At 38.8% G+C, this 25,048-nt stretch overlaps 5 protein-coding genes and 1 long non-coding RNA gene across 6 annotated transcripts; all 6 read right to left on the minus strand.

The window, feature by feature from the left end:
- Window positions 1-144: 144 nt before the first annotated feature.
- Window positions 145-3,374, minus strand: GILT1 (Gamma-interferon-inducible lysosomal thiol reductase 1). The gene is made up of 4 exons (XM_064696902.1): window positions 3,213-3,374; window positions 979-1,113; window positions 548-907; window positions 145-489 (listed from the first exon to the last, which is right to left on the minus strand). The coding sequence occupies exons 1-4, from the start codon at window positions 3,270-3,272 to the stop codon at window positions 310-312; spliced, it is 735 nt and encodes a 244-aa protein (XP_064552972.1). The 5' UTR covers window positions 3,273-3,374; the 3' UTR covers window positions 145-309.
- On the minus strand, window positions 1,123-2,073 carry LOC135438557 (uncharacterized). The gene is made up of 3 exons (XR_010437897.1): window positions 1,862-2,073; window positions 1,449-1,674; window positions 1,123-1,369 (listed from the first exon to the last, which is right to left on the minus strand). It is a non-coding gene; the product is annotated as an uncharacterized LOC135438557 (long non-coding RNA).
- A 422-nt stretch (window positions 3,375-3,796) lies between the features above and the next one.
- Window positions 3,797-4,343, minus strand: Dpm3 (Dolichyl-phosphate mannosyltransferase subunit 3). Its single transcript, XM_064696904.1, has 2 exons — window positions 4,113-4,343; window positions 3,797-4,045 (listed from the first exon to the last, which is right to left on the minus strand). The coding sequence occupies exons 1-2, from the start codon at window positions 4,260-4,262 to the stop codon at window positions 3,911-3,913; spliced, it is 285 nt and encodes a 94-aa protein (XP_064552974.1). The 5' UTR covers window positions 4,263-4,343; the 3' UTR covers window positions 3,797-3,910.
- A 212-nt stretch (window positions 4,344-4,555) lies between these two features.
- On the minus strand, window positions 4,556-5,917 carry yellow-e3. Its single transcript, XM_064696823.1, has 3 exons — window positions 5,540-5,917; window positions 5,094-5,481; window positions 4,556-5,031 (listed from the first exon to the last, which is right to left on the minus strand). Exons 1-3 carry the CDS (start codon window positions 5,915-5,917, stop codon window positions 4,556-4,558), a joined length of 1,242 nt encoding a protein of 413 aa, XP_064552893.1.
- A 1,732-nt stretch (window positions 5,918-7,649) lies between these two features.
- Window positions 7,650-8,165, minus strand: LOC135438499 (protein new-glue 3-like). Its single transcript, XM_064696825.1, has one exon. The coding sequence runs from the start codon at window positions 8,163-8,165 to the stop codon at window positions 7,650-7,652; it is 516 nt and encodes a 171-aa protein (XP_064552895.1).
- Window positions 8,166-10,914: 2,749 nt separating this feature from the next.
- Window positions 10,915-18,458, minus strand: yellow-e. Its single transcript, XM_064696832.1, has 4 exons — window positions 18,341-18,458; window positions 12,158-12,857; window positions 11,961-12,093; window positions 10,915-11,895 (listed from the first exon to the last, which is right to left on the minus strand). Exons 1-4 carry the CDS (start codon window positions 18,350-18,352, stop codon window positions 11,121-11,123), a joined length of 1,620 nt encoding a protein of 539 aa, XP_064552902.1. The 5' UTR covers window positions 18,353-18,458; the 3' UTR covers window positions 10,915-11,120.
- Window positions 18,459-25,048: the final 6,590 nt, after the last annotated feature.

Genomic DNA, 25,048 nt, shown 5'->3' on the forward strand with positions numbered 1-25,048 from the left:
AGCTAAAGATAATTCTGATCTTCCAGTTAAGACGGCATTATATTTATACACTATCCTAAACCTCAGACTCGGTTTGTCTGACTGAAATAAATTTGCAGATTCCCCACTGTTATTATTTTCGAATCTGTACGAAATACAACAATCTTTGAATTTTAAAGCTCTAATTTTATTTTGCTTCTATATTTGGACGGTATGGAATTCAGAATGAGTGTAAAACAGTTAGGCAATATACAAATTATAGAGATTCAAAGTGATTGCAAGGTAAAGCAATTATAAATTTGTCCCCAAAGGCTTAGTAAAGCTGGGCCCTTAGTAAAGCTGACGTATGAACCAGATGCCCAAGAGGGAGCTCAGAAGGGCGCTGGCACCAACCAGACCCGATGCGCCGTTGTGCTGGGCACAGATGCGTGGCTGGGGCGCCGAGACATATTTGCAGAGGGTACCGATGAAGTTGACCTGGGCGCGCTCATTGACCTGCTTGTCGTATTGCTGGAAAAGGCGAATAAGAATAAGCAACATGTTTAGCTTGTAAACAGATTGGGTTTACCTCATTGAACAGAATGGTGGGCACACTGGTCAGTGGCTCCTTCAGCCTCTGGGTGGTTTCGCCAGCCTTGCGCAACAGCACGCTGCCATCGGTGGTATTCGCACAAGTCTTGATGTTCTCCCAGTTGTTGACATGACTCTCTCCGGCGCAACGCTGGCCCGGATACACATTGTCCGGGAAGTTCTTGCCCGCCTTCATCAGGCAGTTGATAAAGTCCAGGGTAAGCGATTCGCGTGTGTAATCATTTTGATAGGAGTTGGCCTGAATGTGCTCGATGGCGCAGGCATGCACCTTGTTGCCGTAACACTCGTTGGGACCATGATGGCAGGTAAAGGTTACCTCAGAGCCTTGTGTTTGGAACTGCATGGAGTGCAAATGTGAATGTGTCACAAATGAGGCATTGTTGGGCCTAAAACGTTTCGTTCACTCACGTGGGATTTGCCAAAGGGCACAAATGTGAGTTCGACCGCTTCACTCAGCTCGCTCTTCATAGCCGGATACAGCTGCTCCGTAATGAACTTGGCGCTGTCCGGGCACAGGGATTCGTAGTAAATGGCAATGGGCACCTGGTAAACAATATAACAAAACATTTCAGTCTCTTTCATGCTAGCTGGGCTGGGACAGAAGAGGACAGAGGAATGGGCATAGCTGGCTGTTTTAGTATAATGCATTCTTCACATTGTGTTGCCATTTTCTGTGGCCGGCAAATGGGGCAATTTGCATTTTTACTGTACATGCAAATCAGTTTTAAGTGAGTGGACACACCCGAAAATTGTATTGCCCGATTTCAAGCAAGGCAGCAAGCCCCTGGGTTTTCATTTTCTAATTAGGAAGCCAAATATTCAAAATTAACAGAACATTTTTAAGTCTCAAAAACGTAAGGGTACCATAAATACTGGACCACAAAATATCCTCAATAGATAAAAAATTTAATTTTAATTATTTATCTTTTATGTACCTCAATTTATGCTTAATTAATTTTACAAGTCTAATTAAAACTAATATAAAAACCCATAATACTTTGAAATATAAAATACAAATATTGAGTTGACTTTAAAATCAAGTAAAACTGCACGCTCCGTTGACAGGTGTATAAAATATTCGTGCTGCCAGATCGTTAAAAATATCTCTGTTAAATAATGGTATTGTGTAAATATGATTTGATTTTTATTACGTAATCTGCTGATTATCAGCAGATGTATGCACAATCACATGCAAATGACTATTTATTTATTTATTATTTTATTAGCTTAAAGAGTGATTGTGTTGCGAAATGTGTTCCACATTGAATATTTTATTGAGCTGGGTAAATACCTTTATATATTCAAATCTGCGACTGCTAGTCTGGTAAGGGTATTAAATATCCGCCATATTGAAAATAATTTTACTTTGCATTTTTTTGTGTATTTTCCACATATGGCTTTTTATCTTTACAGTAAACAGTTGCCAACATATTCAAATAAAATGTATGTATGTATGTATCTGCAAGTTATTTAAAGAATAAAAGCGGCTTTTAAAATATTGACAAAAAAATCATTCATAAGTAAAAAAAAAAGGATCGTTAAAACTACATGTAAAAATAGACATACATACATAGATATGTACAAATTTATAATAAAAACTCAACAATTATATGTACATATGTATGCTCAAAACTACATTTGATTATATAGTTTATAAGTTGAGCTTTGCCGGTTTTCGTATTTTGCAATTTTCCGTGATCTTAATAACACATTTTTGCCAAACATTGTGCAAAAACTCGCTAAATAAATTATAACTCTCTCGTGACTAAGACGACAAATGATGCGCAATAGACAAAACGAGTATTAAATACAAAAAACGGCCAGCGCGAGTTACTGTTTATTTGCATTCATTTCTATACACGCATATATGTACATGCATACATATGTACATATTAATATACATCTCTTTTCAGCTAAATTTGCTTATTATTGTTTTTCCCCCCTATTTTTTGTTCAGTTGAAGGTCTCATCGACAGAATAGTCAGCGCTTTTTGTGTAGTGGAAACACATCAGTAGAACAGCTAAGAGTTCCATTCTTGCGCGTAGCAGCAACAGCACTAGCAGCAACAACAACAACAGGTTGGCCTGGAAGGGGCTTCCAAAGAGTGGCCGGCGACTACCACCGATTCCCACATGCATCACACATAACACAGCCAAATACAATGAAATGGAAACTGGTCGGCATTAAAAACTGGTTTTGGGTCTCAAAACAAAAACACAAAGCAAGATGTTGTCGGCAGCTAGCAGAGAAAACTGAATTCATACAATTAATTATGCATACACGAATATACATATATATGTATAAACTCACATACACATACATGCATATGTGCATACGCATGTATGTATATATGATAAATATTTTGAGCTGCGGCATTTTCCGACATGAGTTCATTCAACCCATTTTATAGGGCGCGCCACTTGTTGCTGCATTTGAAAAGGGCGCGAGGCGTATTTTAACTCACATTCTTCTTCAGACTCTGCCAACCCTGACCCACTGCATGAGGCCAAACCACACTCGTGATTTTGATATTGCTTATCCTTTGATACTATGTAAACGCGTATTTCAAAGGCACCCACCTCATATTCCTTGCATTTTAAATTGATTTTTTCTTAGATTTGTTGTGATTTTGCAAACTTACCTTTGCGGCACTGCACACAGAGACGGCCAGACAGGCCAAAAGTACAAATTTGTGACTCATGCTATTGGTTTTGTTTTTGTTTTCGGCTCTATATGATATGCTGACACGGACTGAATTAAGCGCTAGTTGTTGTGAACGTGCTGACGTCTAAGCGTGAACTGTTTTGTTCGTAGCATCGACTTTTGGTTTGGGCAGCAGAAGCAGCGGCTCTACCGTTTTCCAGTCTGAGCGTGAGAGAGAACGCTAACGTAACTTGGGTTGGGCTTGGTCTTAAAGAAGTATGCGTACATGTGTGTGTGTGCATATTCCAGTGCACAGATCGTCTGTAGCAAATGCCCATGCCGAAACATAGCAGTGGAGCCCAGAAGTACAATTGGAAAAAACCGATGCGCTTTATGTTAAAGTACAGCTTTAACAGCGCGTTGCTCTTGGGGCTCTCTAAGGTGCATGTTAATCAGCAGCACAGCTTATTGGATCGTGTAACGCTTGATTCCAATGGGAATTTGGCGCTTTGAATAATGTTAATTCTAATTGAAAAAGTTTTGCATGCATCTGAATGTTGAACAAATCTCAGGGGAACACAGTTATTTTTACATACACATTTTTTCTTTATATTTAATGGAATTACAAATTAAAATATATGTTTTGCAAGTATATACATGAACAAGACTGTCTAATTAAAAGCACTTTCTGTGGCATCAGTCGCGAAACTTGAATCCCTTTGCAATCAGATCTTTGCGAGCCTCCAATATCTCCGCCTGCAATTCCTTAGCTGCTTCGGGGCAGTCGTTAAACGTAAATGTACGATACAGCACAGTCCACACGGAATAAATCTATAACCATATAGCAGGTATATTGTTGAAATAGTTCATTATAGTAATAATTCCTTAGGAAACTTACCCCAAACAGAACTAACAGCAGCAGTGGCAGCAGTTGAATATGAAAAAAGTATTTTGTTGTTAACGCCGTTTGCACTGTGCCCAGCACAATGGCTAAATAAGGCACAGCGAAGAGCGTAGCATAGAATAGCCAACGTTGTAGATTTGTCATGTTCAGTGTTTATACCTTTAATTAAAATATAGAATTTTTAAATTAATAAAAATACTTGTACTGCAACACGTAAACAAGCGGCCGGCCTAGGGATGGCCGATAGTTTGACGCAGATAGCCATTTCGATAAGCGAAAATCGACTATTCGATAAGCACAATCAGCTGACTGCGTGTCATGTCAAGCAGCTTTCGCGCGCTATCAAAAGTGGTTACATTTTAAAATGTAATTTTTAATCAGAAAGCAAAAGTTATTTTTCTTAAGTTTTAAACTAATATTAATAATCGGATCTTAAATTATAATTGCATGGCATGCACTGTGCACGGCGTATTGGCTAACAAGTCAGCTGTGCGACAGCCAATTATTTGAAATTTAATCTCATTCGCTTTCAAGGTGCCGCCCACGAAGAGATTCGGTTCACTGCTCAGCGCCCAAAGCTCATTCTCTCCCTTTGAGTTTCGATTGATCTTGAGGCCAGTAACAAATTTCAGCTGTTGCGGATTGTAGGCAACGGCGCGTATAGCATCTGCAGTGTAATTGGAATGCTCGCTCCAACTTATTAAAGCGCCCAGGCTGATGAGACTACAGTAGAGATTGCCGCCGCTGTCCATGACCTCCGATTCGCACTGGGTGCCACGCGTACCCAGAATACGAAAGTGTTTGCTGACCGCCTCGCTTGAGCCCTGCCGCCAGATGCTCGCATTGTTGACCAGGTGAAGTGGAATTGCAATCTCAAAAAAGCTATTCAGCGTATGGAAGTACAAAAAGCGCTCTGAAATTCAACAGAATCTATGCAATATGCGCGTAAAGTGGCCACATTATCAATGGAATTACCTGCTGCCAGACTGGGACTCAGGCTGACAGTAAATATGCCAGCATGGGCGCTGCCAAAGCGACGCACGCCCAACGACGGCTGCATGGACTCATGCTCGATGCGCCAGGATTTGCCGGTGAGCGCATCAAACACAATTAAGCCATAGCCCCAAGCATCCGCAATGTAGGCCATGCCGCCCAAGCATTTGCTGGGCGCACTGCTCTCCAAGAGATCCACGACCATGGCCGTAAAAATCGATATGCTGGGCGTGTACATGTGTGGGGGCAGCGCGGACCGCTGCACCAGCTCATCCTTGACCAGGTCGAATATCAAAATTTGTGGCGCGCACAGCTGCATGGAGTTGACTTGACCCGAATCCACCACCCAAAGACGCCAGCACTCATCAATCTGCAGACAAAGGGAGAGTTCTGTGCGTTGGAATTTTCGTAGATGAGGCTGCACTCACATGGGTTCTGATGGCAGATGTAATGCCGGAGCAGTTGTTGGCTGGCAGATGCCAGGCCATGCTGGGATAGGCTTCCAGGCGTGGATTCTCCAGCAGCCCATTATCAGCCGCCGCCACTGTGGCCAGTGTGTAGGGTGTGCCAGTGCTCAACCGGGGTATGGTTAGAAATGTCCGGTGACGTCCCTCATCACCATACTCAATGTCTATGTCCACGGGCAGAAATTGGCTGTTGCTCGCCTGGCTCTGGCCCAAAACACCAAAGCTGAGATTGCTCCACTTGTGCAGCGTGTGCAGCTGCTTAATGCGCAACTTCTGGGCACAGGCGCTGGCCAAGAGCAGACAAACAGCAGGCAACAGGATGCATTTGGTCTGAAACATTTTCGTTCTTTTTTATGTTGACCCGACAGCATAGAAAAGAAATCCCGTCTTAACCGTTCAGGCGACGCGTGAAAACTGATCTGCCGCAGCAGCAGCAGCAGCAGGTAGGGACCATGCCGCAGCGACTGCGACGTTAAGGTGTTTGCCCAACCGGTGCTAACAAACCCTAATTGACCAAATGGACAGTCGAGCTGTCGACTCGAGAGCCCAGACAAAAAAGGCACTCGCGGCACAGGTACGCGCTGGCCCTCTGACAGAGTTTAGTGCCGTTTAATACTTGTTAGATTTATGGCCACCTTTTCTCTGGATGCTGCAAGTTGATTTACATAGACCATAGAACATGCACATGCGCCATGCCTCCTGCGACCTGCCCCTGCCACCCTGCCTCCCGCCTCGTCGCAGCGTGTCAACAGCGAACGCGATAATTGATCTCTCGGCGGTTGAGTCTGCCGGAAAATGCTGTCGGCCGCTCGCCAGTGGACATGAGCGCTGTTGCGGGCCAAAACTTTAATGTCAACGAGAAACCGGCAACGGGCTGCAGTTAGTCTTCCAGTTTTAGGATCGCCAGTGAAATTTTTTTCAACGGGGCGGACTTTGTCGTCGAAACTGAACGTTCAATATTTATGTATTTATGTTAGTGCACATGTCCATCGTGTTTAATGGCATGTCTTTATGGCGTTTACATTCCATTTGCATTTATTTTAATATTTGTGTATACCCTGTAAGCATCGAAAGTGGATAGTGGGTATATTAAACAGCACGACGAGAGGCACTCGTCTTGACAGACATCAATCCAGTTACACCACGAGTATTTAAACAGATAAACAAATCGATAAATATCGATTTCTCTCCTCGGCTTGAGGCTTATAAGCGCCTAATGCGTCAAATTTTACCAAGAAGAATCTCAGGAATACCTAAAACATTTCGAGAACTCATTCAGTTATTATAGGCTTTTAAGGCTGACTCTAAAACAGCTAGATTCTTTCTAAAAAAACAGCTAGAAATAGCTTTGACAAAATACTTAATAATGCTTTTTAAAAAATGCTAATTTTTGCTAAAAATTGTTTTATTAGAATTATAGTAGCTTTGTTTAAAACTAAGATTTAAACCCATTTGCACCGGCTTACATCTCCGGCATCTTTGCACTCTAAAAACGTACCCAAAATGTTGACAGTAATATTTTAGTTGGAGTCAGTAATATTTTCCCATTTGACCAAATGGATTTTGCCGTAACTCAAAATTTAACTGCTCAACTTTTAAATTCGTAGTCTAAATATATATAATGAGCATCAACCATATCTTCAAAAATCTTTGTTAAATAGTTTTTATTCACATTGGGTGGAATGAATTAAGCATTTGGAGAGTTTAGCGACAGATAAATTACCTATGCTTACTCTGTAATATTTTATCTTAAGTTTTCATTTCTGCTTTAGCCAAAAGAAAATGACGATACAAATTCCCTTCGATAGGAAAGCTATGAAATCAAATGATTTTGTAAAATAGACAGATTTTATATCTTAACGTTCACGTTCTCAAATTTTCTGGCAGTTGCATAACCAAAGTCGTTTATTCTAGCTATAAAACAGCTAAGCTGACAACACCCTTGGAAAAGCAGCAGCTATTATATAGCTGAATATTAATATTTTAAATTGTAATCGAAAGTGAAAGTGAATTTTTTAGATTGCATTTATTTGTGTATATACATTGTAAAAGTATGGAATATTATTTCAATTTAGCCCGTACGACGCCTGTTCCTGTTGGCGACCGTGCTCCTGGTGACGATCCTGTTGCCGGTCCTGTTCGTGTTGACGACCCTTCTCCTGTTTGCGGCCCTGGTCGAGTTCCTGGGTACGCGCACAACTCTACGCCCTCTGGCAGCTCGACGTATGGCGGCCAATTCCTTTCTCCTTGCGGCCCTCTGGCGCTCTTGCCTTTTCAGACGCCGGATCTGGCGCCTGAGCCGTTTCAAAGCTTTCGCGCAGCTGGAGCTGGAGCTGGAGCTTGTGCTTGAGCTGCTGCTGGAGGTTGTTGTTGTGTCAGACGAGCTAGCCGCTGTGGTCGTATCAGAAGTGGCCGATGCCACTGTGGTCGTATCGGAAGATGTTGCCGTTGTTGTCGTATCGGAAGATGTTGCCGTTGTTGTCGTATCGGAAGATGTTGCCGTTGTTGTGGAATCATCACCCTCGCTGTATGGAAGCCAGCAAGTGGCCAGAATGGCGCAGCCCAGGAGCACAGTTTGGATTCTCATCTCAAGGCAAGTAGATTACTTGGAATGTTGGCTGAAAACCAAGACACTTGTTTATATAGCAAATTTTTAGACATATTTAACTGCGCCGTTTGGGCAGCTGTGAACATATATTTGATGTGTAAAGTTTCAAAATTCCCTTGTTTGTTTAGTTGATTTTCTGTCTACGAGGTTCAAGTTAAAACTTTCCTTTCTAATTACCTATGCAAGAGCCTGTGCGCATTCATTCTGTGTATTCAGCTGTTTAAAGGTAACACTTGTTTTATTATTAGAGAACTAAACCCACAAACGCGTTCAAACAATAAAGTCTAGAGTCTAAGAGGCCCGATGAGATTTTGACAACAACAACAACTTTTTATTATGTAATTTTGTGCACTAAACTGTTTTATTCAAAATACAAGTTTAAATAAATTATTTTTATTTTGTTATATTAATAGATTATTTATTATCTAGCGAGTATAACTCGGCATTGCCCGTGGCGCGTACATAATACATTTTCTTAAGAAGCTTTGAAAATGACTTTTAAACTGATCGAACGGTAAACAAATAACAAATAACTTTCATACAATCGTTTTCCGCCAATTTACCACCACCTGAAGCTGAAGCACGTATTCATTAAGTTCTTATGTAGAGCTTTGAAAATAAGTTTGAAGCAAATCGGACACAACTTAAAACTTCGCACAAAAAATCGTTGAATCACACTTTCCACCGAGGATGCTTTGATTTTGCGAAAAATGTGAGGCATTTAAATCTTTGGAAATGAATTTCAGCGCGAAACGTCACCCACCAAATGTTTGATCTCCATTTCCACCAAGGAGAAATGCATTTTTCGAACAGTGTGAAATGCCCTTCAAACGAATTTGAACAAAGATATTTAAAAATGAGTTTGAGGCCGATCGGATGGTAAATAAAAAAGTTTCATACAAACGTTTTCGCGATTTTTCCACACTTGCGGTTGGATTTCCCGAAACCCCGTCTTAACGTGCACCTACATCACATAAGGTAGCTACAGTGAAAGTTTTAGCTTCCCTAGCTCTTACGGTTTGGTCTGTGCGTTGATCACCAATCAGTCAGTCAGTCAGTCAGTCAGTCAGTCAGTCCGTCAGTCAGTCAGTCAGTCAGTCAGTCATTCAGTCAGTCAGTCAGGACAAACAGTTTTATATAAAGAGATAGTAGACAAATCGAGTGTCAACCTATGTATTTAATACGTAAGAATATAAAAATGAAAAGCTTAAATCCAATTCAGAACACAAATATTTCTAAAAGCATCACCGAAAATGCCATTGAAAATGAGAAAAAGAAGGGTATACCGTTTTGAGCAAACATTAATATCAAGACGAGCAAACCATAAAGAATCGAAATAGTCATGTCTGTCTGTCCATCTGTCCGTCCGTCTGTCCGACTGTCTTTCTACTAAAGCTAGAGATTTGACATATAAAAGGCGTATATTCTCTTCAACCAAACGCAGCGCGAGTCTAACACTTTTGTTTCTATATCTTCTCCCAGTTTCATATTATCTATAAAAATCGATTTCGGGACTTGGTTCTTAAAGCATAACTCGAAAGTTAGGACATTTAGGGACGACAAATTTGGTATTTAGGCTATCGTATAATATATACAGATTGGGACTTATTCATTTTCTTGATACCTTTCTCATTCCCTGGATATTCCCTGGATATTTTATAATGAGTGGATTATGAAAATCGAAACTATTTCCCATTCCCCAAAATTGAAGTTAGATTCATTTAACAATTTCATAAAGATCGGACTATAAGCACCGACGCGATTCAAGAGCAAATTTCCGATAGAGTGGAGCAAAGTGAAAAGTGTATGGAAGGATGTAAGAGAGAAGGAGGAGAAGCTAGAATTGTAGAATTGTAGTAAACGTTACTCGCACAGGGTTCAGGGTATCTCGTAGTCAGGCAAGCGCACTCTTTGGGTCTGCTGCCATGCAGAAAAAATTAATTATCATTAGGTTTGCAAACAGCTTTTCGAAACTATTAAAAATATTGAGCACTCGGCCAATCATTTCCGAATAAGCTGCAGTTGTTCGCGTTTAATTTTATCATTAAAGCCAGCAGAGACTAAATGAAACTTGAGTTCAGGTGAACCAAGCAGAACGCAGCCACAGCCCAGAAAAAAACTCCATGAGTTGGCCAAGAAATAAAAAAAATTAATTTTTATTAGAACTGGTTAAGCCGTCATTTTATGGCTCATTAATGTCAGCTTTAAGTGCGGCAGAGCTCAACACGTCAAAATTGTAATTTAATTATCTAGTTAAATTTGTTTAATCAATTTATTATAGCTTCAATTGGCGACTACAATTTAGATTTAAGATAGGTCAAAAAAAATCAAATTTTATATTAGTTAAAAACTCGCAAGTATTTCGAGTGTATGTACTTTATAAATACATAGTAAGCCCGGTCAATTTTTTTTTTATTTTGGGTAAATGAACTTTAATCGTTTCACATTTCCACCCGTTTCCCAAACGTGAGCTAAAGGAAATTTGTCTGTACTCATATAAGTCCCATTTCCACCCTGTGAAGTGAATTTTCGGGGAAGTGTGAAACACGTTTGAAGGGAATTTTTACAAAGATCTATAAAACGTAGACTAAGTCCGATCGGTATACCATAATGTTTTACACCCCCACTTTGCATATCCCATTTTCACAGCTACGGGTGGAATTAGCAGTGAGAAACTCAGTCCGTCAATCGGTTGCAAAGTGAAAATAAACGGTTATGTATATAAGTATACATCAATATGTGTATGTATATTTAAAAGATTTCTTTTTTTGATGTGAAAAGTTCATGTTTGGACAGAAAACCAATTATTTAAAAACAACTTTAAATATTTACAAGGAAAATAAATTAACAAAAAATATTTACACATAAGAATAAAGAGCATGAAATGTAATAGAAAAGCTGATTTCTGTTTTTTAAACATTTATAAATACGTTTTTAATGATAGTAGTAACCACTGTGGCGGCTGGAGTAGGGCGTGGGCGCAGCTGGTGCTGTTGCTGCCGCCGTAGTCACGGGGGGACCCACGAGGGTGTCCAGATAGGAACGCTGATAGTTGTCCCGTGTAGCCTTGGTGGGCGGAAAGGCCTCACCTTGATTGAGCGCTGTGAATGGATTGCGCAGTCCATAGTTGACAATGCCCGCGTTCTCGAATTTGTAGGGTGTCTTGGTGGTGAGGGGCGTGGTTAGCGCCGGACTCGTAAAGTACGTTTGCAGCGCATTTGTGGAGCTCTGGGCGTGCACGTGAGTATTGTACAAATTGTAGTGCAGCAAACTGTTGTGGGCTGGAGCCGTGGTCAGCGTCAGCGGATGCCCCAGCAGGGGGCTCTTGAGGCCGCCGGGCTTGGCGTGCGGCAGCTCCAGGCGCACTATGCGGTTGTTGTACTCATTGGGATTCAGATTCTTCAAGAAGAAGCGATGAAACTTGGAGGATATGGCATAGATGACACCCGGCTCTGCGCGGGTTGTCGTCATGTCCGCCACGAACTGCAGCTTGTCGCGATCGTGGGCCAGCACGGATTGCTGATTGTTGCTTGGATTCCAGGAGGCAATGGCCGTCTCGCTGAGCGGACTAAAGATCAGGCTGCCGTCGAACGGTGACACCGCCAAGCCAATGCCCTGCGAGGACTTCTTGCCCACCAGCTTGACATCCAGCATCTGGCCACTCGGCAGCGGACCGCCGCGTAGCACATTCTTGTGAACCGAAAAGACTCTGCCGGATATGCGTTGCAGGATTAGCTGCTAAAGACCATATATATTTGGCTCTGTTATACTCACCGATCTGTGGCCAGTGGCTGGAAGTAGACCACGCCCTTGCGCTCATCAAAGGTCAAGCCCACAACGCCATCCATCAGCACAAAGCGATCGTTGTGAATCTCGGACTGCGCAAAATCCGGATCGGGATACATGGCTGTGCGGGAGATATGCAAATAAATAAAAAGGAAATTTATTGGACCTACTTAAATATATAATACCTGGATGGGAGTGACGCCATGTGACATCCTTGCCGCTGTCATATACAATAATGCCCGGCTCCACGGTATCCGTGATGTACACAAAGACATCGTCACAGCTCTTGGCCGTGGTCTCATCAATGACCATGTTGGTGAACAGCGTCTCACCACGCAACACCTCGGGCGGGAAATCAATGCGACGCACGACACGATCCGTGTTTAGATCGACCACAAGTATCTTGGGCGGGCAGGTGATCTCGTAGTCCTCCAGTGAGCGCGAGATGCCCGCATCGAGCAGCCACAGGCGATTGCAGGAGTCGATGCGCAGGCGATAGACCGAAGTCAATATCAGATCGCTGCAATTGAAATTGGAGCGCGCTGTGTTGGAGAAGGACCAGTCGGGATATGCCTGCAGCGTGGGCGAGTCGCCAATCTGTGCCTTGGACACCCAATTCACAGTGGAGGAGACGCCCGAAAAGAGCTTGGGCGTGGCAATAAAAATGCGATCCTCTGTGACGGCAATGCCCGTGATGAGCACATTCTCTGGATTATAAAAGTCCGGATTTCTGGCCCGTGCATTTGACTCAAAGTTGTAGCCAAGCAGCTTCCAATGCTTCACCACCTGCAATCCAGGCGCTTGGGCGTCAACAGGCAGCCGCCCATCCGACCAGAGCAGCAGGCAAAGGGCTGTGGCGAGAATGCTGTGCATGGCGAGAGTTGGCTAAATGAGTGAAGAATCAAACAGACAATAACGTTTATATAAACTGAAATTATGGGCCACGAGGCAATTAAAAAATCATTCAAATTAAATACAGATGCATTTAATTTGATTTTATGTAGGCAATAAACAACTTAACGATTCATTGTCAGGTTTTCTGTAAATCATTTCAATAAAAGCCACTAACAATTCACGTTAATTACTTGTGAAATGTCTTTGCAATGAGAAAAGGTACATTTTTCTGAATAAAAAATACTTTTTTTTATAAAAAATAATAATAAATTAAATTCAATTATTTGAGTAGAAGGATAATAGAAAAATTAAATAAGTCATTGAGTTTTCTGCAATATATAAAACAAACTATTAAAATCCATGATTTATTAATTTGAGTAAAAAAAATTCTCTCAGGTGGAATATATTTTCTTTTGAGTAAACATTTCAATCAAATATTTTTCTACAATATATAAAAGAAACTATTTATAAATTAAATTCAACAAGTTGGGTAAGCCTTTCTACAGGTAATAAAAAATGCTATCAGTTTGAATCAATTTTCAGAGATATTAATAAATAAATAAAAATGTTCTATAATATAAAAATAACCTATTAATAAACTTAAAGCAACCAATTGGGTAAACAGCTCTACAGACAATAGAAATTTCTTTCAGATGGAATATAATTACTTTGTCATGAGTAAAGTAAACAGTTCTCTACCATAAAGAAAACAAACTATTAATAAATTAAATTAAACAAATTAAGTGAACATTTCTACAGATAACAGTGAAACATTTCAGGTGAAATCAATTTTCTATGATTTGAATAAATAAAATAGTTTTCTACAATGAGGTGAAACTAGTTTTTAATGATAAATATTGAAATATGAATAATTTGTCAAGCTCTTCCGATTGTAGAGTAAAATTAATTGATTTATAAAAGAAAGGAATCGATTCCTTAACAAATTATTCCTATAGTTTTGTTTAGGTAAATATTCGCGTTAATTCATTTCTTTTCAGTGCATTTCTTTGTACTTTGTTTTTATAAATCTGTATACAGCCTCTCAAATTCTATGAAATGTTGAATATATCTTTAATTCGATCTAAAGCTTATTAACATTTCTGTACAAATATTTTAGTATAAGTTTCTGTTATGCAGCAAAAATCGTTTCTTAATTCAAGCTAAATGCCAAGTCGCTAGGTCATTCCCTTGTTTACTCTGTGATTTAATGAATAATGTTCGGAAGTATATTTGCATTTTTGAGCGCTTAGTATTCAAGTATATATATATATCAATATATTTTTTTTCCCACATCTATTCAAGCACGGGGCCCTTTTCTAATACTAATAATTCTATTATATGGTTATAATGTATAAATATATAGCTATTATTGAGCCAATTCCATGGATTGCAGATTACAATTGAAATTGTCATGGCATTGTATTCAAATGAAGTTGGCTATTGCCAATGCTTAGCCTTGTTAATATCTGGTCTCGCACGGCTGCCGTCAGCGTGTGCACCAATTGACAGCAGCTGTGACAGCGGCTAAGACGGGGTCGGGTCTGTGATTAAGATTGAGCAGTTGTATCTAAAGGAGAAACACACATTTGTGGGTCTGTGGGGCTCGTTTTCACACACTCTGTGCTCCATTTCATATTGAAATGCCATATTGCTACGAGGGCTGCCTGTTAAATTGTGCGTCCCAGTTTTACTTTTGCACGAGGCACTTTTCATCAAACGACTTGGTAAATACAAATTAGAAATGCACTTCAAATATTTTACTAAACCACGATTGCAATTACTTCATCTCTCGGCTTTCGACGCCTTGAGTTGTAAATGAAAATAAATATTAACAATTCACTTCTAATATTTTTATATGTATACCTACGCGTCACAGCCTTGACCCAATTTTTTGATAATTTTGCTAGCTTCGCGCGTGGTTAGAAGCTTAAAAAATTGTTATAAAAAATTAACATATTTTTGTGTCAATTAACAATAACTGCAAATATTTGCTAAAATATCCTGTTTTGTTTAAGCAACAGTGAAAACAAACAAAAGCAGATAGCAAGGCAAGGTAGAACAACAAATTATGATGCCCTTAAAGAGAAGGTGTTTTTAGGAATTTCCACTTTAGTTAAATCTTGTTGAGTGCGTAAGCCATAAAATTATTGTTTGGAATGCGAAACGTTTGTGGTTTACGCTAAGTCTATAGTTTGTCAACATATATTTATATATTAAAATTTGTATTGTTTATGTCTTATGCTTTGTTTTTGGACAAATTTCTTGATGTGCTTAATTCTTTGATCTTTTGTGATCGATATATCAAACTGCAAGCTCCAGCTTTTAAGAGACCAATACCATTATCATTAATATATAGTGATCGAACTAATATATCATATAGCTGTCATCGTGGCAATATTCTATCCCGCCTACTGTACGAAAACACTGATGGGACTCAGGAACACATTCACCTGCTTGAGGTCTGGGCTCGCAGGTTGAACATCAAGCTCAATGTGCCAGGCGGTCTGGATGAAGGGCAGCCACCCGCTCAGAGGCGCAGTGCCGCCTGAGGTCAACTGGCTACTCAATTCCAACAGCCCATTGCCCACTTTGCGAAGATCGTTTAACGACCTTCTCCAGCTACGACAGAGGAGACGCTCCAGAGTCCCCCGACAGCATACGTGACTAAAAGTTAGCAAAGCTACCAGAGCTCATGACTGAGCAATAAGTTGTCAGCACTTACCAAAGGAAATATTTATTATATATTTGTACTGTTATGTATATTAAAGGCAGCCCTCGCAGCAGGTGCACAGCATGTGCTGCAGTTCTTTAAAATGAGCTGACAGTTCGTTTAGCCAGCAGCTCTTTGACTTGGCAACTAAATAAATGCGCGACTCTATCAAAGTGGCAAACTAAATGTTTGTTTTTAGTTTTTATTTCGGCTTGTTTAATCAATTGCATATGATTTACAATAAGTTGTTGTTGTACACACGCACACACACACACACACACACGCGTGTAACTTGGTCATTTCTAATTTCATTTTTGTTTCACTTTCTTTTGGTAATTGCCACACGCCTGGCCTGATCTCAAGATAAGCTGCCAGGTTAATTGAGTTTGTGGCTCGTACGAGTTTGATAAATTACATAAATGACAAATGTCAAGTGGCACATAAAAAATGTAAATATGAGTTTCTACACATTTTGATATAATTAAGAATTATGCAATGCCAAGCGGAAATGCGAACAATTTGTATAATTTTTATTTTGATCCCAAAAAATAATAAAAATCATAATAACTGTCTGACTGTCGTCTGACATTGGCCAGCGAATTAGGCCTGCTGTCAATTAATTTACGAAGCGCGGCCTTCAATGCGTTTGCGATGACAGCCGTCGGCCGGGCTCAAAATTAATGCCACAAAAGCGAAAGGGCGTAGCTCTTCTGCTCCCCGTTTTCTAACACAATAAACGTTATAATTCATGTCGCCTTTTTTTTCAGACACAAATAAAATGTATGTAAATATATGTAAATGTTTGACAGCTAAAAATAAAATAATGCAAACTTGTTTGTTGAACTCGTAACTGGCAGCAGCTATAATCTTGTATAAGCCAGCAAAGCAAAGGCCACAAAGCGCTCAAATATTGCATTTACTTTCAATAATGCACACAAACACAATTTGTTTGGTGCCGGAACTATCCATGGGCTTTAGTCATGGCAGAACTGAATAGCTGGATTTTGGTTCCCTGGCGAATTGAACTACTTGTTAGCCACACACAAATTGAGTCCAACTATGTTTTTGTGCGCTTGCAGCAAAGACAGCTAACAGGCAGGCGCCACAGCTGGTAACTAGATCTCTCTCCGTTGGAGCCTTATCTGCGGCACTTTGTGCCGCCTCCTACCCGCACCCCCTTCCGATGCAACACTCCTGTACGTGTTCTCACGCGTGGCACAATGAACAGACACGCAGACAGACAAACGGCCCGCAATAGAGGCCCAAAGCAACAATGTGGCAAAAGGTTTAATTGCGACATCTGGAGCATTCTATATATGTGTGAGTGTGTGTGGGTGTGTGAAAATATAAATTTGATTATTAAATATTTTTGTTTTGCTGATCTAATATAGGGTCGCACGGAAGAGCAGCTCTTGCCACATTAGCACATGAATGCAAATTATTGCCAATGGCCAACAAAATAAGAAAATTGCAACTGCCACAAAGTTGAGCGCCAAACGTCAGGCCAAACGTGATGATGTGTTGCTTCCTTATAATGAAATGCGAGAGATTAGCGTAGTCCGAGGTAAATACCCTATATCACATGTGCGTTACAGTCGGAGTATATCTGGCAACACAATCGTTTGCTTTCGCTATGGCAGCAGTGTGATATATGAGAGACTAAACAGGCTCAGCTCTTTTTAAATTAAAAAAAAAAATAAAGTTTTCATGCGGTATATCTTTTGAACCTCAGATTAAACAATAAATAAATCAATTAAAGTAAATAAGTCCGATCTTGATAAGACTTTGCTCAGAGGCACAATAAAGTTCAACATATCTCAATTTGGTTCACATATATTTAAAAAAAAGAAGATGTATTTCGTACTTGAAATCAGTTTTAATTTGAACTGGCAATTTTACGTTCTAATGGTTCAAGCCGGCCAACTTTGACATATTTACTGGATTGATCTTTAAAACTAAGACAATAGTTTGCATAGAAAAAGATAAATTATATCGATTCAGCTCGTCGTAATTATCAAGCATATAAATACACTTGAAAGATGACTTGAAAGATATTTTCTTCCACGCATAACACAAGTCGCGTCAAAATTTGAACAAAATCTGCAAAGGTTTAATAAGTCACACACACATACACGTCCAAGTTTGGATGCCAGCACGAACCGATTCGCACTTTTTGGTCGCGATCGATGTTAGTTGTTAGAAAAGAAACAACAACAACAACAACACACGCGTTGCAAGCCAACTTAATTAACACAGTTCTTTGTTTTGGGCACGCAAGAAGTGCAACAAGTCAACAAGCACGGCGACCGACAAGGCTATTGGCCAACTGCATACCCTTGGTTACGGATAGCTTAATTGGATATAAGTATATATGTATATATGTTTTTGTTGTTGTTGCAATCGATTTTGTGCTCTTGCATTAACGAGCAGAATGCATGCGGATATGGTGAGAGTCGCATTCGGGCGGCGGCGCACTGGAACATTGGTTATGCCTTAAAAACCGAACCGCGCACTGCACCAAACCGATCCGAATCCAATAGCGCACCGCACTTTAATATAATGCATGGCAATTGCCACTTTAACCGTTAAAAATCACAGTGGTGACGGCGGCAGCGACGGCGACGACGTGCCCCGTGCCAAACAGACTAATGCATTCGCGTTCGTTGCCTAAGTCTTTTGTTTTGCTCGTTGCGCTCGCCGCTGCGCGCTGGCCAATTTGTTAGCGGTTAGCTCTTTTAGAGGCTTTCATCTGACATTAGCTTACTTTGAGGCACATTCAGCTTGCTGTTCCAAGCGTATTCGTGTTCGTTTTCTTAATTTGTTGCTGCTCGCGACACGTCCAAGCGTTGCGGTTGCCGTTTTGCGACTGCGCTCGTATCACAGCCACACCGAATTTTATAAGAGCTTTTTTTTAACACATATCAAATAGTAAAGTTGCATGCAAAAGCGTTAGAGTTCAAGCATACCCTATATAAAAAGCGGGCATTTATAAATTAATGATTTATTTTTATTTGCTTTATTTATTTGTATATTTTTGATTGCATTAATAATTAATTTAAGACCAGAATATAAATCCATTTAAATCTTGGAAATAAATGAAATTTGTTTTAATTTACCAACTAAAATGGATGAAATTAAATGCTTTAGAGAATATGCAATAATTTGTATCCTATAAAAAAGTAAACGTTAATGTTTATTTATTAAATATATTTTAAGTTAATAGCCACACTTTTTGCAGAAATATTCAATTTGAAATGTGGAAATAAAATAAGTTTCTTTAAGAATTCATAGATTAAACTTTCGCCAATTTGTTGTATATTTCGAATAATTATATTTTTTATTAAATAGTAACTTAATACTTTTATAAACTTTTTTATTTGAATACTTATTGCCATATTGTTATTGCCATTCAATTTTAAATTAGGGAATAACTTAAAATATATCGCTTCTAATCGGGCAATATATAAAATATATATTTAATATTTATATGTATTTAAAACATTTTTTCAATTGATGTTTTTCATGCATTCTTTGTATAATATAATCCAATTATTTGTATTATTATTACATATATATTATAATATATGTTATATATATATATATATATATATAACAGCAGCTGTGCATGTTTATTTATTAAATATATTTTATGTAAACATCCATTTTAATATACGTTATTCAATTTAAAACGGGAAAATAAATGAAGTTTCTTTATTATTAACTTAAGTTCCGGCATTCTTTTTAATTAAATTCTGTTCATTGCTAAAATAGATATGAATATAAGCCAAAAATATTTGTATATACTTATTTATCTGAATATATATTATCGTAATTTTTTAATTTAAATGTAGAAAACAAATCAAATTTGAAACACTTTAAATCTGTTTACTAAATATATTTTGTGTAAATGGCCATGGTATGTTGCAGAAATTTTCAATTTAAAACGAGGAATGAATTTAGTTTCATTAAAAGACCAATAATATTGGTATGTACTTTTTATTAACTTTATTTTACATACTTATTGCCATCATAATCAATTTAAGTATAGGAAATAAATCAAATATAAATCAAGACATAAAAATAAAATAAATATTAAAATAAAATAAATTGAAACATCAAAACTGCATATATATTTATTATTTATGTTATATATTAATTGCCAATTGTGTGTTATTCAATTTAAAACGTGGAAATAAATTAAGTTTCTTTAAAAATTAAAAAATTTAACTTGCTTGGCCTCTCTACAGGGTATATTTTTAGATAAACGGCGAGAAAATGTCTGGCGCCATAAAATCGGTCGCAGCTCCAAACTGTTGCAGTGGCAATTTGGCGCTCTTATACGTGTTGACGCGGCGATTATTCATACGCTCCGTTGGCCAGAGTTGAAAATTGCAGCGACTTCTGCTCCAACTGGGCTTTTGGCTGGCGGCACATCTTCCGCGAATTTGCATTAAACTGTTTGCGAGTGAGTGATTGTTTTTGCGACATGTAATTGGCTTTTACAAGTTCATTATCGCAATTTCATGATAATAAATTTAAACAAAATTCTGACGTACATAAATTAACCTTTACAGTAGCGTGCATGTCGATTATGTGCGCGTGGCTGGCTGCATTTCAATAATTTGCAAACGAATTGAATAAATTGTACACAAGACAAACAAGCTTAACCAAATTGTAACGTTTATTTCGGTTTCGGTTTTTGATGAAATATAGGTGGAATGCGCCGCATCTCGTCCACGGGAAGAGACATAAATATTTAAACCTGTTTATCTGCAATTAAGAATTCTTATGCAAATCCGTCCAGAATCGCTTGAGTCTGTTGGCTTTTGTTAACCAATCAACTTGTTGGGCACGTAATAAACATATAATTAGTTTCATACAATACAATTTTAAGCGAGTAATCAACCGGAACCAGTTATTTTGGTATGAAAAACAAAAACATCTTCGAATATGTTGTAAATATTATTTATTTATTAACAATCTGACTTTAAGAGACAAAAGAGAGATCATTTATTTTGCACTAAATTATTTATAAATGTATATTAAAGATTTCCTGTTGATTAATAAGCAAAAAAAAAATAGTATAAAAGGCTGACAGCAGGGTATCTACAGGACGTGCACTCTCGACAAGCGCATTCCCAGCTATTTAAGGCTTTTACTTGTTTATGTACATGCAGCATATTAGTCAAGAAAACATATATCTTACTGTTAACCACACTCTTCTCTAAATTGGGGAATTAAAAAAGATATATAGCACATACATTTAGCTGGTGTTAATATGACTAATTAGTTAATTAATTAAACACATTGTTATGACACAAGACAGAACAGATTAAAAAGCATTTCATTATACGCTGTCAAAACATTTTGCTTTATGCAAATGCAAATTCTTAAATTATTTTCTAGCTTGATAAACGCCTTTATTTAAAATTATATCAACTGTCTTCCCAACTGTCTTGAAGGTTACTCGAATCATGCTACAATTTTGTTGATGCCCTCTTCAAGGCTATAAAAATGAAAACATAAACAACTTTGAAGCTGATTTACACAAGTAAAATAAATATATTTTAAAAGTAAATAAACCTGACTGCTGTACCCTTTGTCTAAATGTTTAAGATACAAATCCAAAACAGGTGCTCGTTGGATGTACTGCAACTGGATTTCATAAGACTTGCGGGGCATATGCGCTCAACTGGCCACATGGTGGCCAGCACTTTTGGAGAATGGTGAAAGCCCAGCCAGAGCCTGGCTCTAGAGCAACAACTTGTTTGCCCATAGCCAGCGCTCGACCAAATTGACAGCCGAAAACAAAAATTGTTATCGAATTGAAAAGTAAAGCACACACACATATGAAATCCAGGTCTCGAATCGAATTTAATTGCGACTTTTGTTAGATTCTGTGGCAAAATGTCATCAAAATAACTGCAGCTAATCCGCAAAGGGGTTATGCAAAAAAAAAAAAAATTATAAATAAAAAGCAATTGTTGCGGCCACAAAAATAACAACAAGAGCAACGACAACGACAACGACATTTAAACTGGTTTGTGCCGCCAGAATTAGCCAACTTGCCGCGGATTTTGGGTACTTGTAGGCATGTGGCATGTTAGCTTCGGTTGCATGAATCACACACCGCCACACTGTGTGGCTTGGCAATGTCTAGTCTCTAGACATTCCCGAAAAGTTCATCCGGCGTGAGTTTAATTGGCCAAATACGACAAGCCCAGAGACATTCACTTCGTTTTAATCGCTCATAGATAGCTGAGCGACTAATTATGCGGAGCTTATATGTATATATAGTATTAAGTACCTAATGATTGCCGATTCTAAGCACACACACACACACCCCGAACACAGGCCAAAGTCAAGGTCAGTTTACCAGGCTGGGCGCGGTATTTGCATATGTTAATTGGCCACATGTGATATAACCGCTACTCAAGCTGCATGAAATTTACCTGCACTTGACCATAACACGCTTAAGATTACGATTACGACATCCGAGCCGAAGCCGGAGCTGTAGCTGAGAGCTGAGAGCTCAAGCCGGCCAATTTATTGTAGATTGTAGGTGGCATCGCCCCTCATTTTTCCTTTCACAACGACAACAGCAATGCCCTCAAAAGTCGCTCATTAACTGTTGGGTATTTCGAAAGTGAACAAAATTTATAGAGAAACCAAATCTGTGCAAAGCAATGCGCTCTAGGCCTGCGCCCAAGCCCAATCTCTCATAATGTGGCGATTGGATTCCACATTTGTACATGCGAGTGGACCCGCTTATAACTAGCGTATCTGTTGCTCTGACATTACGAAATGAACTTTTAGTATGCCAATGATTTTATTATGTACTCATTCACAATGGCTAAAAAAGGGTATCATGGTTTTGGCCAAATGCATGTAACTGGCAATAGAAGACATTTCCAATCAAATTCAAACTAACGATAACTCGCCCAGTTTCTGTGATATCGATATGTATAGATTTATGGACGAGTGCTTATCGTGATCTACAACAGATTTCCTGGGCATTCACTCGTTTACTGTAGATCAAGCACATTTCAGTTTTCCACTACCTTATCCAGTTTCCCCTAAAATTGATTTCAAATGTGCATGACTACGAAAATCCCTGTAAACTTCAGTCAATATAATATTTTGTTTGTTAGCACCACGCTTTCATTTATTCAAATTTTAAAATATGGTCCAATATGAATTCCAGAAAAATTTTGCAAGTCCCCATAGCTGCATTTTATGCACAACTCACAAACTCATCTGAGGCCAACTTATGCAGCGGCTCTGCTTCTTCCGCCTGCTCCTTAATATTAGAAATTAAATGTTGAATAACTTCAATGGTTGTTGTTCGATAATCATGAACTTGGAAAACAATAAATATGGCATCTTAATGTGTGTGCATATATAAACTCACAAAGTTCTAGCTTTTCGTTTCTCCATTTTGTGAATAATGGGGGAGTTCTCGATGAAATGAAATATTCATAATCTGTGTATACGAGAGTCCTATACAATATTTGATGTATCTACCTCTTATTGTTTCTGAGTAATGCTATAATTTTATCAATAATTAGTGTTTTTCCAAATTAGTTTTGGTTAGGTGTAGGAAAATATAATTCATACAGATAGACGGAGAGACGGAGGACTTGGCTAAATGGACTCTGATCGTTGTCATGAAGAAGCTTATATATACTTATACTTTAAGATTATATATATAGTTATACTTATTGGGGTCCGATAAACCCCCTTCTGCCTGTAACATACATTTACACAAAACATGTTCACCCTTTCATCAATCATTCTCAATGAGAATGGGGTATAAAAAGTACTCATTTTAAGAGGTATATTAAAGTCTATTGTTTTTCGTTTGCATAGAAGAAAGTTGGAATATAGCTAACAGCAGCTCGAAATTGGGTATAGCCGAGTCGGATACTCTCGAGTTGAGCCCTAGGACTTGATTTGTACTCGTTGCGTTGGGCTATTCGAGTGCCCGTCCAAGCAACACATACGCATACCTTGCCATCATTATCACCTCATCAGCATTGTCATTGCTTTATTTTGTGCAACTGACTGAATTTTAATGGCCAATCCGATCCGTTGCGGCCACCCATTTGTGGCCAGTTTCATTAATGGTTTCGGTGTGTTGACAAGGTCTTGAATTTGCCGAGCACTTCAAGCATTTTGGCTTTTGTTATTTTTGTTTGGCTTCTGTTAGCCTGGCGCTTGAACAATTCTAAATGCCAAATTCGGCATAAAACTCAATTAACTAATATGCAACACATGAGCCGTGGTGTTGAACGCCCCTAATGCGCGCCTCAAGAGTGCGCGCCTCAAGATCTCTATAAAAGTAGCCCATTTAACCAATTAGAGCTGTCTGCGGCTTTGAAAGACTCCACCTCCACAGTTGAGGCGCGCCAACAGCCGGTTTTCCAACATCGTCGTCGCATTGTACTTTCAGTTTCAGCTCATTTCCCGTACAAGACCAGGCCAGATTATCGATAGCACATATATATATATTTATATATGTATATACCTCGATATATACCTCGAGTAGCCAACGGGCCATGAGTTTCAAATACGAACACAATACGAGTCTTATTCGGGTCTTATTTTTTTGTCTTTCTTCTTTTTTTAGCTGCGGTCAGTTTGCCATTGTATGCACTCCTTCTGACAGCCATAAATCAGAGCATGGACAAACCAACATATATATTTATATTTCTATTCTCTTGAGTGAAGGCCAGCACCACGGCAAAGCCACAGCACCACTGACGCTGCTGGCCCACACACCAGGAGGTGTGCATGGTGGTGCAAAGTGAAGTGGATATGCAAGTTGCATTTTTCTATTGAATGTCAAACGTTAAAGCCTGCACAGAAGCCCGAACACACTAACGAAACACTTAAGAAAAAATTAAATAGATATTTAATAATGCAAAAAAAGTAATTAAATTCCATATAGTTATATCATATAACACGTTTGTAATATATAAGTTTGCGCATCAGCCCACACAAAGTGAAAGTCATTTCCTTTTATTATATATAATACATATATATTTTTTTGTTTATCATATCAGTTTTTATGTTAAATTTGCCATAGCATAAAAGGCTTGATGACAGCATAATAAACCCGGAATTGAATAGAGCTCCAGTTGCCATTTGTACAAAGAGACTGTTGCAATGTATATACCCTTACGGTTAGTGTACACACAATATTTAACATATTTTGTAGCTCATTGCAAACCGGCTGCACTTTTACCATCGACGAAAAGGCGAATTGTAAATTTGACATTAAGTTTTATCTGTTGACGATTAATTTAAATTGTGCGTAGCTCCATAACAAATGCAATTTAAAAACGAATGGACCTTGCTGCAGTTGAACTCAATTTTATCATTCAGATAAACTTCACTTCCCTCGTGATATCAAAAGTTTGTTTGAGCAACTTGTTTACATATGACCCATATATATACGAGCATATCCTGG

Source organism: Drosophila montana, unplaced genomic scaffold (genome assembly GCF_035044405.1).
Source record: "Drosophila montana isolate Dmon_TW-CO22-7 unplaced genomic scaffold, ASM3504440v1 contig_3848_1, whole genome shotgun sequence".
NCBI lineage: Eukaryota > Metazoa > Arthropoda > Insecta > Diptera > Drosophilidae > Drosophila > Drosophila montana.